This window comes from Polypterus senegalus, chromosome 18 (assembly GCF_016835505.1).
Source record: "Polypterus senegalus isolate Bchr_013 chromosome 18, ASM1683550v1, whole genome shotgun sequence".
In the NCBI taxonomy this organism is placed as follows: Eukaryota; Metazoa; Chordata; class Cladistia; order Polypteriformes; family Polypteridae; genus Polypterus; species Polypterus senegalus.
In genome coordinates, this window is record NC_053171.1 from 65,141,701 (window position 1) to 65,161,430 (window position 19,730).

The 19,730-nt window shown below is 39.5% G+C and overlaps 1 protein-coding gene across 1 annotated transcript in view; it reads left to right on the forward strand.

Annotated features, from left to right (window-relative positions):
- The window catches only part of srp14 (signal recognition particle 14), a 33,675-nt gene extending 14,394 nt beyond the window's left edge, over positions 1-19,281 (forward strand). The window contains exons 2-5 of the mRNA XM_039741644.1: positions 5,161-5,233; positions 16,545-16,657; positions 16,894-16,926; positions 18,464-19,281. Coding sequence (XP_039597578.1) covers positions 5,161-5,233; positions 16,545-16,657; positions 16,894-16,926; positions 18,464-18,553 — 309 coding nt within the window. The 3' untranslated portion in view covers positions 18,554-19,281. The remainder of the gene's footprint in view (positions 1-5,160; positions 5,234-16,544; positions 16,658-16,893; positions 16,927-18,463) is intronic.
- The last annotated feature ends 449 nt before the right edge of the window (positions 19,282-19,730 follow it).

Here is a 19,730-nt window from a genome sequence, read left to right on the forward strand (position 1 = left end):
TGCGCTATATACAATTATCAGATTCAAATGTTAACAGTTCCCACACACACACCCAGGGACCGTCTTTATGAGGTGTATAAGGTGTGAAGTCTGAAGTCCAAATATCAAACACTTTCACAAAAAGTACAAGTATAACAAAACAAGTGTGCTTTTATTCAAGAATATAACCAAAGAAAAAAACTGCTGACTCCCAATCAAGAGCTTCTGGGTTCGATGCTGGCAGCTTCTCAAGTTTACCGTTTTGAGTAGAGAGCTGCTGTTATTGTTAATATTATACAATAAAATACATTTGATTTACGTCTGTAACAATCACTGTAAATCTATAGTGCTTGTCAAATTTTGTGTTTTTTTTTATTCAGTTTTATTCTCTCAGTCGCGTTCACGCTCTCCCCGATCTGACACTGCTGTTTTCAAATAAAGACACGCTATAACAGAGGTGAACTCAGATTGGAGAAAACGGAAGCGGAAGCCCTCCCCGCAAGACACGTCCACTCACATATAAGAATAATGCAGCTGCACCAGGCGTAAAAGCGAAAGTCCGGCGTCATCCTGCCAATCACTTGTCCTTCAAAGAAACAGCATGGCTTACAGAGCTCGCCAACTCTACACCGTCCAGATCTAAACACTAGCATGGTATAAGTGCCCAAAAAAAAGTCTAACTGCATTCTTGTACCATTGCTCACATACTAAAATGTCAACAGGTATTTTTCGTGGCATTACACATGTAATTTGTGAGCATGCCCTTAACGATCAAACAGAGAAAGCTCTGCAGTATACTTCTGACTTTATGCTGTAGGAAGATAAGTAAATAAATCAAGATAAGTAACATTCGATCTGGCTTTTATGTACGTAACATATAAATGCTTCTTATGTAAAGTCCATCACAAAACATAATCACAAACATGAGTTTACGATGCATAAACGATAACGTAAACGATACGTTGGCAAGCTCTGTAAGCCATTCTGTTTCTTTGAATTAAAGGTGATTGGCTGGATGATCGTGGACTCTGTCCTGTATTCAAACGGTGTCATCTATCGCCTTTACGCCTGGTGCAGCCGCGTTGTTCTTGTATATGATTTGGATTTGCGGGGAGGCTTCTGTTCTCTTTCTCCAATCTGAGTGCACTTCTGTTATAGCACGTCTTTATTTGAAAATGGCTGTGTAGTAAATATCTGCAGTTATATTTTTGAATAAAAGCTCACTTGTTCTGTCTGTACCTTTTTGTGAAAGTGTTTATTTGATATTTGGAAATCAGGCTTATCACATTATACACTTCATGTCTACATTTTGTCAATTACTAAAACATGAAAAACATTTCTGTGTTAGCTACGTTTTACATAGCTTGTTGTTGACACAGAACACACATGAAATGTATGTATTCCAAATGATGATGTACTATTTTACCCTATAAAGCTCCAACACTTCACTCAAAGATAAACACTGAGCACTGAGAAACTTTTTTGCGAGATGAACTGCAGCGGTGGGAATGGGATACCAGACCGCTTGCTGTTAATCGACACATTTACAGGACAAAAGACTCTGACGGAGAGGTGAGAATGGATTTAAGGTGGGCCGGATTTACGAACTTTGTCGTAGGCTCTGGTAATTCTAGTGTTAAGCAACTTGCACTTTCAGCCTCTCGTTTTAAAGTCATGGCAGTCTGTTGGAGCTTTACCTGTCACAATCCCATAGTCTTCATTCAGCTCTGGCATGGCAGACACTTCACCATCCCACACACAGACTAGTTTGAAATACTAACACTACCCAAATTGAAAAACACGCCAGTTCCTCTTGGTGTTTACTGTACATAGAATGTTGTAGACCCGGAACACACATGAAATGCATGTGTTTCAAATAACGATCTAGTATTTATAAAAGGTGTTATTTGTGCTTGACTTCTCACTCTATGCAACTCCAAGCAACTGACACGCAGGTAAACAGACTTGAGCTGAGACAACTGTGTGGGGTGGGGGGATATGATAGCAGGCTGTTTGCTGCTTATCAACATATTTACAGGACAGTTAAGACGCTGATGGAGAGGTGCGAAGCAATTTAAGGTGGGACGGATCTACGATTTTTTTCACGGGCACTGGTAATTGTATTAAAAGAAAGCTAGGAGTGAGGGATCAAAGTGATGGCATCTCCCATGGCCATAACAACTGGAGAGGTGTTACTGATTGCATTATAGCTTCTTTGAGTGTATTTGTTGGCAGAATTAAACCTGTTTGATTTCTGCACAGCAAGCTGTCATTGTGGTATTGTTCCTCATACCCAGGAAGGGGCTTTATAATATTTTTGTGAAGAAAATGATGAGCAGAGTTCCTCTTATGAAGAATGCACTCATTTCAGACAAATCGTATAACGTTAAGCCAGTGTTTTGGAACGTGTTCAAATATGAAAGATCGGATGTCAAACAAACTAAATTGCAGTTTGCAAAAATAAACAATCACAGTTAAAATTGGCAGCACTTCCAGTTTATTTCAGCACTTAAAACAAAGAAGAGCAAAATGGAACTGGTGCATGAAAGCAGGGGACAAAGTTAAAGCCTGTCTCCAACCATAGTATTGCTCATCTTACTGTCCCTCATGTCTTCTCATCCTGCATTAGAGGTTACAATACGATGGGGAGAAGAACGAATGGGCTGTTTGTAGTGAGCGGTTAGAGGGCTATCAGAGAGCACTCCAGAGACCAGTAGTTATAGTACAGGGAAGAAACTGGCTGGTGCAATCTGTGTGCAAAACTGTTTGTTTAAAGAAAGAAAGAAAAGAAACGTCGCCTGTGATAAATGCGTGTCATAGGAAAAGCTGCCAAAACAGACCAGGCTAAGACATGGCATTTAGTTGCCACGATTAGTAAGAGTAACCTGGCCAAATCCTCTTTTGTGGATCTGGAACTGGCTTATTTGAGTGTGGTGGCCTAATTGCCAAGTGTTCATAGTGGAATACACTCCAGTGGACTCGAGCACTTTTGCATATCCTGGCCCTTCTAGTGGCATAAATGAATACAGTGGGATTTTTGTCAAAAGAGATGTTTTTTAAGTGCTTTGGCCAAATGTACGTGATGGGCATGGCTGCTGTTTAATTAACTGTAGTTGTTTTGTTACTCTCCATAGGTTGTATTGCCTTCTTCAGGCTTCTTGTTTCTTGTACTGGGCTATCATTGGCTGGGTGTTAGTTGGGAAGTAGATGTGTGGCTGAGTACCATGCCACATAGAACTTTATGAACATTTTGAGTATTTAGCATTCTCGCACACAAAGCTCTTGGTACCTGCCTTTCTGCTTTAAATCATTATTGGTATAATGCATCACTAAGTGAGTAGTCCATTACATAGATGACCTGAAATGGCTATTCATTTTGATTACTACTCTTAACAGCTATCACTTGGAATTGAAGAGTCTGTGTTGTTGAAAATATGAAGATAAAATCTTTACAAACTTCATTAGATACTCCATATCTGTAGATGTGGACATGAGACATGCCTGCTATGTAATTTGATCATACTGAGCACTGGAGCGCCGCAGCGCTGCGTGCTTACTCCACTGCTGTTCACCCTGCTGACTCATGACTGCACGGCCACGCACAACACCAACCACATGATCAAGTTTGCAGATGATATGACGGTGCTGGGTCTGATAAGCAGGGATGATGAAACAAAATACAGAGATGAGGTGGAATGGCCGCCTGCATGGTGTGAAGACAACAATCTATCTCTCGGTGTCAACAAGACAGAGATAATCGTGGACTTCAGAAAATCACATCCTGCCCTTGTCCCACTCAGCATCAACGGTTTGATGTGGAGACTGTTGGGAATACCAAGTTCCTCGGTATACACATAACTGAGGAACTTACTACGTGGACACAATACCTTATCACTAATCAAGAAAGCCCAGCAGAGACTACACTTCCTGAGGCAGCTGAAGCGAGCAAGTCTTCCCCCTTCCATCCTTACCATGTTCTACAGAGGTACCATTTGAGAGTGTTCTGACCAGCTGCATTACTATCTGGTATGGCAACTGCAACATATCTGACCGCAGGCATCTGCAAAGGATAGTGAAGACAGCAGAGAACATTATCAGGGTGGCTCTCCCTTCACTACAGGACATATTTTACAAACTCGGTGTCCGCAATGCCTACAGCATTGTGCAGGACTCCTTACACCCCTCACATGGACTTTTCACACTTCTGCCATCCAAAAGGAGATGCTGCAGCCTCAGAGCCAGATCTGCCAGGCTGCAGGAGAGTTTTTACCCTGAAACTGTCAGATTCCTTAACACCATGCTGTCCCCTGGGATCTTCCACACTGCCTCAACCACCTCTGAAAACAGAACTTTTATACATGCAAGCCACTTTCCCGCAAAGACGAGTGTGCATGTAGAAAAGAACTGAAAATCTCATACGGACCTTTAAGTATTTTGACATTCTTGATATCCTTCTGCTGTGAAACATTCTGATCTGTCATTGTGTACACATGTCTTAAACAACTATCATACACTGATAATTTCTGTATTATCTATATCTATTATTTCTGTTTATTATATTACATATCTATTGACTATATTTATGTATCTAGATTGCAAATGCCATACATTGCATCAATGTTCATATTGCTAACTACACGTCAATATTGCTGCTGCTACTTTGTCTTGTCTTTGCACAGTGTCTTGTTTGTGTTTTAATTTTAATTCTGTTTTTAATTTATTTGCATGTCATGTTGTTACACTGTGGACCCTGAGCTTCGCAGTTTTGTCTATCTGTATACTTGTATATGGTTGAGATGACAAAGTTCACTGACTTTTGTGCTAGCCTTTAGTTAAGCAGATGTTACCTTGGATTTAAAGATAGATAGTTCCTCTTTTTGAAACTTGGTAAAGCATTATTATTTCAAACCTTTAAAATCTCAGAAAGCTATCCTGGATCCTGTTGTGATCTTCTGCCATGTCTGCTACTCTGTATATTGTGTCATTAGGCACATTTCCGCTTAAGGGGTGACATAGCTGTCTGCCATCATGAACATGTCTCAGCCTCATGCTTCAGATTTTTCATATTGTTTTGTTGCTTTGCTCATTTTTATAAGCTCTGTTCAAGTACAGGTATAGTTTCTGTACATAAATATTACTTGAGTTATTAATTATACTGTGGTGTGTTTATTTTTTCTGCAGTTTTTAACAGAACTCACCCGTCTGTTCCAGAAATGTAGAACAAGTGGAAGTGTTTATATCACACTGAAAAAATGTGAGTATATAAAACTTTTTCACAATTTAACATAATTACAGACAAAAGTGTGTGTTGGATTATTTAAATAAGAAGGTTTGAACAAAGATTCTTTCACCTTTATTTATCCATGAGAGTAACGTCTTTTTTGAGTTTACATTTCTGCTCGATGCTCTTTCTTCCTGTTAAATTAGATTTTGATCCATTTCATTTTTTTAGTTTGTGAATTTGACAACTATAACATTTCCTAACCCGCTTAGTCCAAAACAGTGCACTGGGGGATGCTAGAATCCATCCCATCCAGCATATAGGGCATGATACAGGAATAAACTCTGAACAGGCCGCCAGTCCATCAAAAGTGAATCCACACACATTCACACTAGTGCTATACAAATTCTGCCAAATCATCTTGGGAGGAACAGTTGTACCTGAAGGAAACTTAACACAGGGATGACCCAGGATGCTAATCTTACTGCAAGGCTGCAGTGCTACCACTGCGCCAGCAAGCCTACCATTTAATATTAGTAACTACAAGTATTGTAAGTGTCCTTGATATTTAGGTAACCTGTTTCATTTGCATTGGTTAATCCCAGATGAGCCACAGGGAACACATGTGCCAACTAGGAACAACTTTCTGTATGTGTGTTAGAGAAGCCTCACCAGTTGTAACATTTTTTTTTTTCTTTATATTACTGTTCTGCCTTAGTTAATTATCTGTGCTCATTATGCCAGTATTTACCAGTTTTTTCAAATGTCATTATTTTCTATTCCCTAATGGTTTACAGGCTGCTCCTAGTGTCTGCCCATATTGTATTAGCATTTGTACTTGTGCTGTGGTTTTATTTTATCATTTTAGTGATTTTGATAAATGGAAACTATTTGTGTTTTTTTTTTGTGTGTACCGTATATCATCTAGTAGTGGCCGGCTTCTTATTGACGCCCGTTTCCAATAAACGCCGGGTTTGAAGAGATGTCACAACAAATAGACGCCGGTCTCTAATAGTAGCCGGTATCCTTTAAGCGCCGGTCTGTAGTAAACGCCGATCTCCAATGACCCACCGCCTTTTTCGTACGCTAATCCTCTTTTCGTACCACCTGGGCTACCGCCCTCCTGCAGTGAATCATACGATAAGTACCTTTTCGTGTCAAAAATGTTTTGTCGTCGGATGCTATCGAGGAAGCGAGAAAGTCAAAAAGAAATTTCTTTGTGTACATTTTCAGACGACGAGTAGATGGCAAGTACTGTACTTTATTGTATCTTATCCAGTCTCATGTCGTAATGTATATGTATGAGTTTGGAGCTTATTGCATTTCCTTATGTTCCGCAGGGGACTTGTCGTGCTGATGAGCTTTCGTGCGAAATTCGGACTGGTGCAGGCCAGTGCTGGTGCCATCATTGGCAAGAAAGTTGGTGTCTACCGTACCTATTGTTCATGCTTACGGTAGTACTGTACCGTGTACTGCTTTAATAAGACCGTACTGCTGTACTGATAATTTCATTAAATCCTGAAATGTTCATCCGGTGTTGTTGCCTGCATTTTGTGACCATAAATACGGTACCATACCGTATTTTACTGCCAAATGAACCCCGTTTACCCATCACCATTCCGTCTGCGAGGTGAATAATAGCCGGTCTCCAACAACCGCCGGCCTCTTTTAAACGCCTGGACGTCCGAATAATTTTTTGAGTAAACGCTGGGGCTACTATTGGAAGATATACGGTATGTAATAGTGCCTTATTGTTTTGAAGTGTAGGGTCATATGGTGACCCTGTTTTCCATTTTTTATTGTATTGTTTAGACATAACCAAAATGTCTAAAATCCCATACACTTACCAGTCTGTGGTGAGATACACTACTTCAGTTTAACACTTCCTATGCCTTCCTTTCTTTAACCATCACTGTCTAACCACCTGAGGTTAAAGAACAAGCGAGAAAAAGAGCTAAACCTTTATAGTGCATCCGGAAAGTATTCTCAGTGCATCACTTTTTCCACATTTTGTGTTACAGCCTTCTTCCAAAATGGATTAAATTAATTTTTTTCCTTAGAATTCTACACACAACACCCCATAATGACAACGTGAAAAAAGTTTACTTGAGGTTTTAAAAGTTTATTAAAAATAAAAAAAACTCGAGAAATCGCATGTACATAAGTATTCACAGCCTTTGCTCAATACTTTGTCGATGCACCTTTGGTAGCAATTACAGCCTCAAGTTTTTTGAATATGATGCCACAAGCTTGGCACACCTATCCTTGGCCACTTTCGCCCATTCCTCTTTGCAGCACCTCTCGAGCTCCATCAGGTTGGATGTGAAGCGTCGGTGCACAGCCATTTTAAGATCTTTCCAGAGATGTTCAATCGGATTCAAGTCTGGGCTCTGGCTGGGCCACTCCAGGACATTCACAGTGTTGTCCTGAAGCCACTCCTTTGATATCTTGGCTGTGTGCTTAGGGTCGTTGTCCTGCTGAAAGATGAACCGCCGCCCAGTCTGAGGTCAAGAGCGCTCTGAAGCAGGTTTTCATCCAGGATGTCTCTGTACATTGCTGCAGTCATCTTTCCCTTTATCCTGACTAGTCTCCCAGTTCCTGCTGCTGAAAAACATCCCCACAGCATGATGCTGCCACCACCATGCTTCACTGTAGGGATGGTATTGGCCTGGTGATGAGCGGTGCCTGGTTTCCTCCAAACGTGACGCCTGGCATTCACACCAGAGAGTTTAATCTTTGTCTCATCAGACCAGAGAATTTTGTTTCTCATGGTCTGAGAGTCCTTCAGGTGCCTTTTGGCAAACTCCAGGCGGGCTACCATGTGCCTTTTACTAAGGAGTGGCTTCCATCTGGCCACTCTACCATACAGGCCTGATTGGTGGATTGCTGCAGAGATGGTTGTCCTTCTGGAAGGTTCTCCTCTCTCCACAGAGGACCTCTGGAGCTCTGACAGAGTGACCATCGGATTCTCGGTCACCTCCCTAACTAAGGCCCTTCTCCCTTTATCGCTCAGTTTTAGATGACCGGACAGCTCTAGGAAGAGTCCTGGTGGTTTCGACCTCCTTCTTCCACTTACGGATGATGGAGGCCACTGTGCTCATTGGGACGTTCAAAGCCGCAGAAATTTTTCTGTAACCTTCCTCAGATTTGTGCCTCGAGACAATCCTGTCTCGGAGGTCTACAGACAATTCCTTTGACTTCATGCTTAGTTTGTGCTCTGACATGAAGTGCCAACTGTGGGACCTTTTATATAGACAGGTGTGTGCCTTTCCAAATCCTGTCCAATCAACTTGAATTTACCACAGATGGAGGAGTCCAATTGAGCTTCAGAAACATCTTAAGGATGATCAGGGGAAACAGGATGCACCTGAGCTCAATTTTGAGCTTCATGGCAAAGGCTGTGAATACTTATGTACATGTGCTTTCTCAGTTTTTTTTTATTTTTAATAAATTTGCAAAAATCTCAAGTGAACTCTTTTCACGTTGTCATTATGGGGTGTTGCGTGTAGAATTCTGAGGAAAAAATGAATTTAATCCATTTTGGAATAAGGCTGTAACATAACAAAATGTGGAAAAAGTGATGCGCTGTGAATATCTTCTGGATGCACTGTACGTATTATAGATAATTTTATTATAACTAGTGCTGTACAAGCATTTAGAATATAGCTTTTAAATCAAGACCATGCAACCAATTCATATGGCACAATAACCTATAGTTGCATTTGATTATTCCTGGTCAGTACATCATCTGCACTGGCCCAGGCAGCCTGGTTTCTTCAGGTCATCATCTGGTCTGGGTTTGCCCGGATGCAATATGGCAGAGAGAGCAGGCCTTTGCAAGTCTCTCTTTATTGTCTCTACGTAACCCCTGTCAAACACACTTTCCTGGGACATTCACTAATGGAATAGCTCAGGCTCTGCTCATCCTCCAGTTGGTTTGTTTAGGCAGTTTACGGCTTTCCTGCTATGGATAACTTATAGGCTTGTACAAGTCCAAACACAGTTACGCTTGTCAAAGTGGTCTGATACTCCATCCAACTTGCCATAAATTTGTCATCCTGAGTCATTCCCAAAGACTGAGGGGTAGCTTGTTTTGGTAAATGGCAAAGCACTGCTGTTCTCATCAATGAAGTTAAACAGATTACAAATAAAGACATACAAAATATTTATCTGCTTATATGATCGGTATAATTCCACCACACTTATGATAGTGAAAACTGGTATTGCTAAAAAAAAAAAAAAGTTCTAGATTGTAACTTAAGCCTTTAGTATGTACTGTGACTATGTGGGGCCACTCCACCAACCAGCTCACAAACTCGTAGAAAATGTTTTTTTTCTTTTGATCTGTGTGTGTTAGACATGCCTGTGTTTTCAGTGAAGTCATAAAGTACATCACAGCACACTTACAATGACTACTTTCTAGATGTTCTTGGAGGTACAGGCCATTTTTAAGCAGTAAATACAGCAAACTTTTTTTGTTTTTTGGTCTCTCTTTCTCTTCACACATAATTACTGTGTCAGTTATATGTGACGTCGGTCAACACAGAAAGCTGTTTTTGTAGAAGCAATCTTATACTGTGCTTAAAATAAGTTATATAGTTAATCCATCTGTATACAATGCAGATATGCCAAACTTGTAAATCGCATACTGTTAAATGAACACTGAGTGATTGTGGGGTGTATATTGTTTATAAATAAAAAAATATATATATATTCTAAAATCTGTCTTGGAAAGTTAACTGGCAGATGGGTTATGTGCCCACTTTAGTAGGACAAAGAGATATCTAGTGACAGGAACAGTTGCTCATGATGTCTTTTATCATAGCTTGAAATATATAAGATTTTGGGTAAATTGTTAGAAGTTCAGTGTTTGAAAATTGTGGAGATTGATGATTTTGAAGCCATGGCTGTGATAGTTGGTCCGTGGCTCTATGCTGATTTTAAATAAATAATCTTAACCTGCAAGAGTGCAGGCTGTAATCCAAGTGTGAGTGTGCTGCGTTTATAAGATGGCTGGGGGTGCCTGCCTGATTGCAAACACATGAATGAGCCCATCAGGCACGTGCCTCATTAATTCCTCGACGGGTGTGGCACGTTCGCACTTGCACCCCATTATGCGCAGTAGTATAAAAGGAGCCTGCATGGTACAGAACGGGGAACAGAAGAAAGACAAGAGCCATGAGAATAGCATCGGGTGGAGTGGCAGGATGAGCCATCCAGGAATTGGGGAAAGGCAGCACGAAGGGTTGGCATTCTAGGGCAGATTGTCCCCACTGATTTAATGTTGTGGTGGAGTTCCCTCTAGGGATCCAAGGTATGCCAGAACGAGCAAGAAGGAACATGAGAGGAAAACCAACCCCAAGTGGTCTGGCCAATGCTGCTTAAGGCAGGCGAGGCAGGGTCAGGTGGAGGGGACCGCAGATACTGGTGTCTCTGCCAGGTAAATGATGAGTGGGTGAGCCAGGTAGATGAAGAGGGTATTGTGCTGGGCTCATGGGATGGAACATGGACTCATGACTGTGGTGGTTTTATTATTGTTTTAAATTCTGGAGTTTAATTCCATGGAGGTTCCCTGTTTTTATGGATTATTTGTTTTTTGGAGTTTATGAAGCATTGCACTTTGGAACATGCTTTGATTTTTGAATTGTTGTAATAAAAACACTTTGCACTTTTATGCACCTACCCCTTGCTTTGTCTGAGTGTTCCTATCTGCCTGGCTCATCTGTTTGCATTATCAACAGTGTCTGGTTCAAGAGGCTCCCAAAACATAAGTGGGAGTGTGGAGCTGACCTGCACTGTCACAATGGCTTCTGAGATATTGGCATGGAAGTTGAGGGGAGAGATACAATTAGTTTGGTGCAACTGAGAAATTAGAAGCTACTTGACCTTGATGGCTATGCACTCACTCAGTATGCAAGATGAACCCAAAAATGTAATTGGGGTCATGATGTTCCTCATTTCACATTTTTGTGTTTCACAAACGTCCTTACCAACTTGCTGTGTTGTCAGTCTACCTGTACGTACCCCATCTTATTTTTAAAAATAATAACCATACATCTAGCTAGCAATTGGCAGCTCTACCTGAGGACAAGTCGGGAACCAGGGAGAACTGCATGAGTTGTGATCAAAGCATTCTGGGTAGTGAGGGACAGCATACCATCTCATGTCCCAGGACCAGTTAATTTTCAGATAGCCTATTAACTTAAGGTATGATATGAGCTAGTTTAATGGACTTTTCTCTTATTTTTAATAAGTGCATATTACACTTGATTTTGGCAATACTGCAGTTTGGTTTGTCTTTGGGTAGATTTTTTTTGTAGAAACAAAATCTTTAGCAGAATACTTGCATATAATGTCTAACCCAGAGTGTCACAGTGCTGTCTTTCTTTTTATTTTGTATTCTTAAACGTGTTATAAACAGTATTATGATAGTGTGCTCTGTGTTTATGTAGAATAGATGGGTCTAATTGGTAATAGTACACTTCCAAACAAGAATTTTTCTCAAAAGAATTCAGATTGCATAGATTTTCTGAAGGGACTCCATGTTTCTGTCATGGAATTTAGACATGAAATCAAATTGATTGGCAACTCTCTAAATTGTCCGAGTTTGTGTGAGAGTGAGTGTATGTCCTATGAAGAAAAGCACCGCATACTGAGCTGATTCCTTCCTGCCTTTGAGTCTGTTGCTACAAGAAAAAGGACAAACTATTCACAGCCCAGTGCTGGATAACTCAGATTCAGATAATTAACTCACTGATGGCTGACTCATTTAATGTCAACATACTGTAGGTGTCTGCGGTGGGTTGGCATCCTGCCTAGGATTGGTTCCTGCCTTGTGCCCTGTGTTGGCTGGGATTGGCTCCAGCAGACCCCTGTGACCCTGTGTTTGGAGTCAGTGGGTGGAAAATGGATGGACTGTAGGTGTGAAAACATAGAGGACAGGCTTGCTGTTATGATGGAAGTGCTGCAAGGTTATTACTTTTACAATTGGATAAATTACACAATTCATCCTGGGTTGAAACTGGTGCTGATTCACATCAACTGTGACATTTCCTCCACAGTGTTGCAGACCTTGCCTGTTGTTTATTTGGCTTTCTTTTCTATGAGCAAGTTTTTGAACCGTATGTCTAGTTCCTTTTGTGGATAAACAATTACAAAGTGCAAAAACAAACTGAGATTGTCTGGTAAAGAGTTTAGAAAAATCTGTCATACTCTGTATTTATAATGTTCAGGCTCTTGTCATATTACACACCTTTTACAGTCATTTTTAGCCACAGACTTCATTTATGTAACCTTAGCGAGCCGGGGCAGTTTCAGTATGCGCCCGCGAATCTCATTTGTGTAGTTTGATAAACCCAGAGACTTGGTGCAACCATTCTGTGACAAGCCCTGAGAAAATCAAACAAATCTGACTTTGTCTTAAATTGTCAATTGGACTCTGTGTTCGCAGGAATTGAGAACCAGTGAGCGCTCAGCCAGAATTATAATGCATATAATTCATCTGAGGAAAAAGAATGTGGGTGTTTTGGACCTTAAAAACATGAGAGGTTAAGCTGTCTGGCTCATGTTTTACATAAAATTAGGTCCATAAATATTTGGACAGAGACAACTTTTTTCTAATTTTGGTTCTGTACATTACCACAATTAATTTTAAATGACACAACTCAGATGCAGTTGAAGTGCAGACTTTCAGCTTTAAATCAGTGGGGTAATCTGAAATTCTCAGGTGACCAAATTGGCATCAGCAGTTGTCAGGTTTGATATCCCCTATGACTAGAAGTAATGTAATGTGACAATGGCTTTAGTTGGAGCACAGCTAGTGTCCTGTGTTGTGTTTTGATCGTTTCAAATCACACTATTGTTCATATATGAATAGGGAAGGGCAGGGGGTGCAGATAAAGAAATAACACCTTTAATTTTTGGTTCAGTAGCCTGTATGTCAAGAAAAAAGGTGAGAACCCCATGATTTATATCTTTATGAACAAATGACACTTTTTTTTGTGTGTCATATTTCCATTTTATGACCATGTGCTTTATAACATTGTGTCTCAAGGCTTTAAGGAGCAATGAGAGGTTGTGGATTTTAGTACTACTGTTAAGCATAAGGATGCTCCGGTTTCCTCCCACAGTCCAGAGACATGCAGGTTAGGTGCATTGGCTATTCTAAATTGTCCCTAGTGTGAGTGTATGTCCTGCGGTGGGCTGGCGCCCTGCCCGGGATTTGTTCCCTTCCTTGCACCCTGTGATGGCTGGGATTGGCTCCAGCAGTCCCCCGTGACCCTGTAGTTAGGATATAGCGGGTTGGATAATGGATGGATGTTAAGCATAGGTTGCCGATATTCTTATATTGTATATGGGGTTTAATCCTACTGAAGCATGATGGCCAAGAGAAGTTTATTTTTACTTACTATGCCAGTCAGAAACATTGTTGAAACTCCTGAATTGACTTCATTTTAAGCACCTGACTGTTTGGGTAGTTTTTATATTTTTGGCTAACAATGAAGAAGGTAAAAGAACACATTTTTGGGTTCTCTCTACCAAAAAGGAAGGATTCTGGTGGCTCTGTTTTATTCTTTCATTTAAATAGTGCATCAAGTCCTTGAGGACATCCGAGGAAGTATATTTCTGACCGAAGGCAAGAGACACCAATTCATACAAGAGGCTGTGGGAACACAAGGCAAAGTACGAGACATACAATTGCAGAGGAGTCCTTGACAGCCTATACAGAGGCCTTGGATAAGATAAGGGGATCTGCCAAACATATGGCACTTAAAAGGTCTTGAAACCCTCTCAGTTGAGGAGGTTCTCCTTAGTCAAGTGCATTATTTACCAATTAATTGTGCATGTGTAATGTTCATCTTCCACAATTGGTAGTGGAAGTACTTAATGATTCTCCTGCCATATCCCCCTGAAATATGGCAGATAAAAAGTTCAAGTATTTTAGCAGGGGTGCTACATTTACAACGGAGTTTCTTCTACTAACAATTTTTGACATTATAACGAAAAGTATGCAAATGTGCAGAAAAAGACTGACGAGAGTTGCATTAGTGTAAAAAAAAAAAAGTAATAAAAATACTGCATCATGCCTAATGTTTATTTTGAAAGTATGTCTTGTTAATTTCATTTGTCTTCATCAGTAATAATATTCAATTTTTTTGATCGAAAAACCTTCCATGATTTACATGTCCATTTATTTTCTTTAGATTTGTTTCTGTAAAAAATATTTTATTGATGTATATTTAATTGCTTTAGAAATTTTTACAATGGCCATGAACATCTAACAATATAATGTACCAAATTTCAAAACACCAAATAATTCATTTTTGTAGTTTAACTCCTTAGCCCAAGGTCAGGACCACAGAGGGCTATAGGACATCAATGCAACATCAGTTCCCAGTTAGTTGCCTTTTAGTATCTTGTGGAGAAGAGGAGATAAATTAACAATATTAAACTTTATTTTATTTCTATGGCTGGGGGATAAACACTGTGGCACAAGCTACGTGGCCATATATGCCACTGGATGAGGGAGATCTTCTTTACAAGATATGTTCATCAAATGATGATAATTCACTTTATTTGCCATATACAATTTCTTGCACTAGGAATTTGTAGTTTTTCCACATACTTACTCTCCAGAGATTGAGAGTGGGAGAGAGAAGCTTTGGGGTCCAAGAACGTGGTCAGTTATTTGCACTGGAGCAATTTTGGGTTAAGAGCCTTGCTCAAGGGCCCAATGCAATAGCATTCCTTCTGGCACTGTTGGGATTTGAACTGGCAACCTTAGAATTACCAGCATAGATCCTTTAGCCAGAGAGCCACCACTAATAATCCCATTGTTCTGAGTTTGTTCTGTAGAGTGTTTTTCTTAAAGTTAAAATGCAGAAATAAGTTATGAACAGGTAGGTCTTTTGCTACCAGGAATCAGAAGTTTGCCATGGGCTGTCAAGTAATAAGGTGCAACATGCTCAGACAGAGATGGCTGGGAGAAATCATCTACACTGAAGAGTTCATGCAATATGAGGATTTTTTGAAGCATTTTACATTAAGCTTCAGATCTGTTTTTTTTCAATTGAGCAGTCAACCCAGTATGCTGCTGGGAAAATAGAAGGTAGTTATTGATTGTCTTTCTGTTTGTAAGTGAGAAAGCATATACGTTTATGTAAGACAGACAGGAAACTATTTGGCATTGAATCATTCTTTAATGGAACATCAAGCAAAAGCAGTGGTTTCAAAGCATTAATAAGTCACTGATTCATGCATTTCATCTCTTTAAAACTCTAAATACAAAACTAAATCTAGACAGTGTCTTGTGAAATGCATCGTCTTTATACCCCATCACTGATTACACTGTGCAAGCGTTTCACATGGAACCACTGACTGGCCATGTGTAAAATTTATAGGAACAAATGACATATGATTTAGCACTTTCCTGCATGAGGACATGGTCATTTAAATACTTTTATAACAACAAGCAGTGACATCATTCCCAATATCCATTTGCTTTGCATAGAAATGAATGCAAACAGGTTTCACACGTGTTACATCTGGTAAGGAAGTTTCATTGAATTTTAAATATAAATGAGAGGACAGACTAAGACTATGACCTGGGCAGTCTTGCCAGCAGATGAGTGTGTGTATTTAAGAAGTTGTATCATTGTTTTTTTTTTTTCTTCTAATCTGTTTTTGACTATTTTTAAAATTTTTTTGAATGTTGTTCAAATGTGCCTGTAGCCAGTACTCGCAAAAACACAGATTGGAAGGGCAGAGACGTTGCAGTGACAATTGCTAGGAACGGCCTTTCAGGGGACTTGAGCATCTCCGATTTTGACTTTAAGGCTGATAACAAAGGGAAAGGCCTAAGTGACAGAGATCTTGTTTAACAATAGATACACACAGTACAAATCCAAAGTGTATAAAACAACTACTGATCAAGAGAAGGAGCACTATTGTGTTTCTGAAATGATTATCCATACAAAGACAACTGTGCACAACTTGCTTTACACTATAATTTCATTTTCAGTTAACTTCTTTCTTTCTGATTAGATAAGTGTTTTTGTTTTTTGCAATTCTATGTTCATCTGTTCATTTTTATAGGGTTATGTTGTTTGCTTTGCAGGGTCACATCAGAATATTGGGTATAGGTTTGTAACCTGCAAAAATAAGTTAGTAAATATGTATATGAAAGCTATCATGTTGTAAGGAAAATGTATAGATTGTTTAAGGAAATAATTAGCAATGTGATATTTTGCTGTGACCTTCAGAAAACAGATTACATTTGCCACCACCTAATGGATAGGCCCACCATGCCTAAATGTACACCACTTAAACTTTTCTGTTGTTGCAGATGATGGAAGGACAAAACCAGTCCCAAGGAAAGGCCATCCAGAAACATTTGAACCAGCAGACAATAAATGTCTCCTCCGAGCAACTGATGGAAAAAAGAAGATCACTACAGTGGTAGGTATAGTTTTTTTGCCTCCAGTGTCTTCTCTTAAAGCCCATACAATACTAGCTCTTTCAGAAGGACTTTTTACCAATGTATATGTGGCCACCAAGGCTCCCGAGTGACAGCTGAAGCCACCCACCCACTGTAAAGAAACTAACTTACTAAGAAATTAAAATCTGAACTTCACATTTGTCAGTTTAGGAAATTTAATGCGACAGTCTGATAGTGTGGTCTGTTTATTTTTCAGGTGAGCTCTAAGGAAGTTATAAAATTCCAGATGGTAAGCCTAACTTTAAATGTTTTTGTCTTTTCTACATTTGGTGATGTGTCTTGTGGAATGTTGTACTTTTACGGTAATTCAGATCCCTTAAGTACTGATGGTTTGTTTTAGGGTTATGAAGCAGGTGCTCTACAAAGACCTTCATTAGCCATGCCAACCTACTTAATTATGGTGGGAAAGTAAAACACTGATAAAAAGTCACTAAGAGACAGAAACCCCTCATCTCATAGCCATCACTCACAGCTTATAAGTCAAATCTGTATGCCTTATTGATTTAACTTGCGTACAATAACCATGATTTACAGCATGCAGTACAACACTGAGATATATTTACTGTATACCTTCCAAAAGAAGCATCTACCTGAAGGTTATCTCTCAGGTGAAAAAACATTTTCATAAAAGAGGGATGGATTGTTTGACCTCTCTCAGAAGCCTTGAACTGGATAAGCAGGTTGAACATATTTTCAAATTACCAATGATAGGCTTTCTGTGAACAAGGTTTATTTAAAATTTTAATATCCATCCATCCATTCTCCAACCCACTGAATCCGAACATAGGGTCACGGGGGTCTGCTGGAGCCAATCCCGGCAAACACAGGGCATACGGCAGGAACCAATTCCGGGCAGGGTGCCAACCCACCGCAGTAAAATTTTAAAATATATATGTAATATCTTTACTAATAGATATTGTCCACTGTGGCTGCTCAATTTTAAATCAAAACATTTCTCTTCCTCTATAGACTATTGTCGGTCTTTAATGTAAATGGAGTAGCTCTTTGCCAAGCTTGTCCATACTGGTTTAACATGAGTTTAATAAAGCGTGATTAACAAGAACCTGCTCTGTCTAATCACTTTCATAGTATATGCTGTAGTAGTGTTGAAACCATCAAAAATCAAAAAATGCTCTTCCTGTTAGACGCTTTATGAAAGCAGCAGTGTAACAATTTCAGAGCAAAAGGCCGTTTTGGTAAAGAAACAGTGAAATGCATCTCTGGGTGAAAGGATGCGCTTTCATTAAATGGGCTAAGAGCAAAGGAATGTCTGGACATTCTTATTGTGCAGGTATTGAAAAGTCTCAGAGGGCCAACTGGGTTGAGCAAGCAAAAATATAACCAATACCATAAACCTAAAGAAATTAGGAGACGCTCATTAAAGGCACAAATAGGAAAGAATTTCTGCAGTAAAATTATAAAAAGCTTTAATATTTAACACATTGAAAATAGAATATTAGGAAATGGACATTAAAACAATGAAAATCCCCAATTAATCAATTTATAAATACGAGGGATGTTAAATTTTTCTGCACTCTTATATTTTCACTGGGAACGGTGAAGGCGGGAGGGAGGAGTAGTAATTGGTCATCTCTGAGAGTGTCATGTGACTCGTTCTGTCTGGTAAGCCGGCTGCCCTTGCGGTTTAGTATAAGAGTTGTCACCGGCTTATGGTTTGTGTTTGTGGCCACTGATTGTGACTGAACTCTCTATATGCACCTCATAACCAATAAATGAAGGACAATGTCACTTTGTGTCTTCTTTAGGCGTATTCTAATCTTTTAAGAGCTCATATGGATGGGCTAAAGAAGAAAGACAAAAAGAGCAAAAGCAAGAAGTCCAAAGCTACCCCATGAAGACAATCCAGTCAACACTACGTGCTCACTTTAGAATTCACATACAAGATTATCAAGACGGGGAGTTGTGGGAAGCAGGTTAGCGGAATAATTTTCAAGAGTTAAATGATTGTGACCCCTACACCAAGTGATTGAAATTGATGTCTGACATTTAATTCGATGCAATGACTGTTTGGCTGAAAATGCATTACAAATTGAAGGCAGGAGTTAATTTGCAGCCAAAATATTATCAAATGCAATTCAGAAACTACTGGCGTGTTTAATCACTGACTATGAAGTTTCACTTGGTATGATAAATTCAAAGGTTGTCCTTAATGTTACCGAGTAAACCATTGATCTACAGCTGGAAGTCTGGCAGTAGAAGAACTGTCCCTCAGGAACATTGTGTCGCCTTGCTGAAGTCCAAGAGAAAGAGCTTCTAAAAATTCAAACTGTAAGACTGTGTCACTAAAATGTGTTTTTGGGCAATGTTTATGTTCCTGATTTTATAAATTTTAAGCCTGACAGTGTTATTACATTACCAAGATGCAAGTGTGTCAAAGTTGTTAATTTTTCAGCTGCTGTCTCCTTGGAAAATAGTGATCTTTTCAAATGGATTAAAAATCTTACCTTTACTTTGACAAAGAATTTCAGTTAATGCTTTCTTGTGTTGAATATTAAAATGCTAATTTTGCAAAGTATATTTGTTAGTTTTTGTTGTTTAAATAAACATTTAATTTATAAAATTACTCTAATTCTATCATTGTTTTTCCCATGAAATATATATATTTTTTTTTTCTCCTTTTCCTGTGGGCCTACAGAAGTGTCACGAGTGAAAACATGTAATGTGAAAATACTGGAATTGTCAGTGCTCTGGGCTGAGGTTCATGTGGTATTCTCTGAGTGACCTAAAGCACATGAAGTGCTGGGGATCGGAAACATCAGCCAGACCTGGAAGCGAGCTCACTGGGCCGTGTCCTGACCCAAAAATGGTGACAGGCGCTGTGCTGGAGCTGCCAAATACTCCGTACAAATGCTAGGTTTGAGATCTTAAACGAGACATCATTGGCAAACACTCGGCAAGGAGCTTTACAGAAACGGGGTAGTTATTATGACTTAATACTGAAACAAGGAAACTCCAAGAACTATGAGTAATGTACATCAGCGTTTCTCAACCTTTAAGCATGTGTTACCCGAG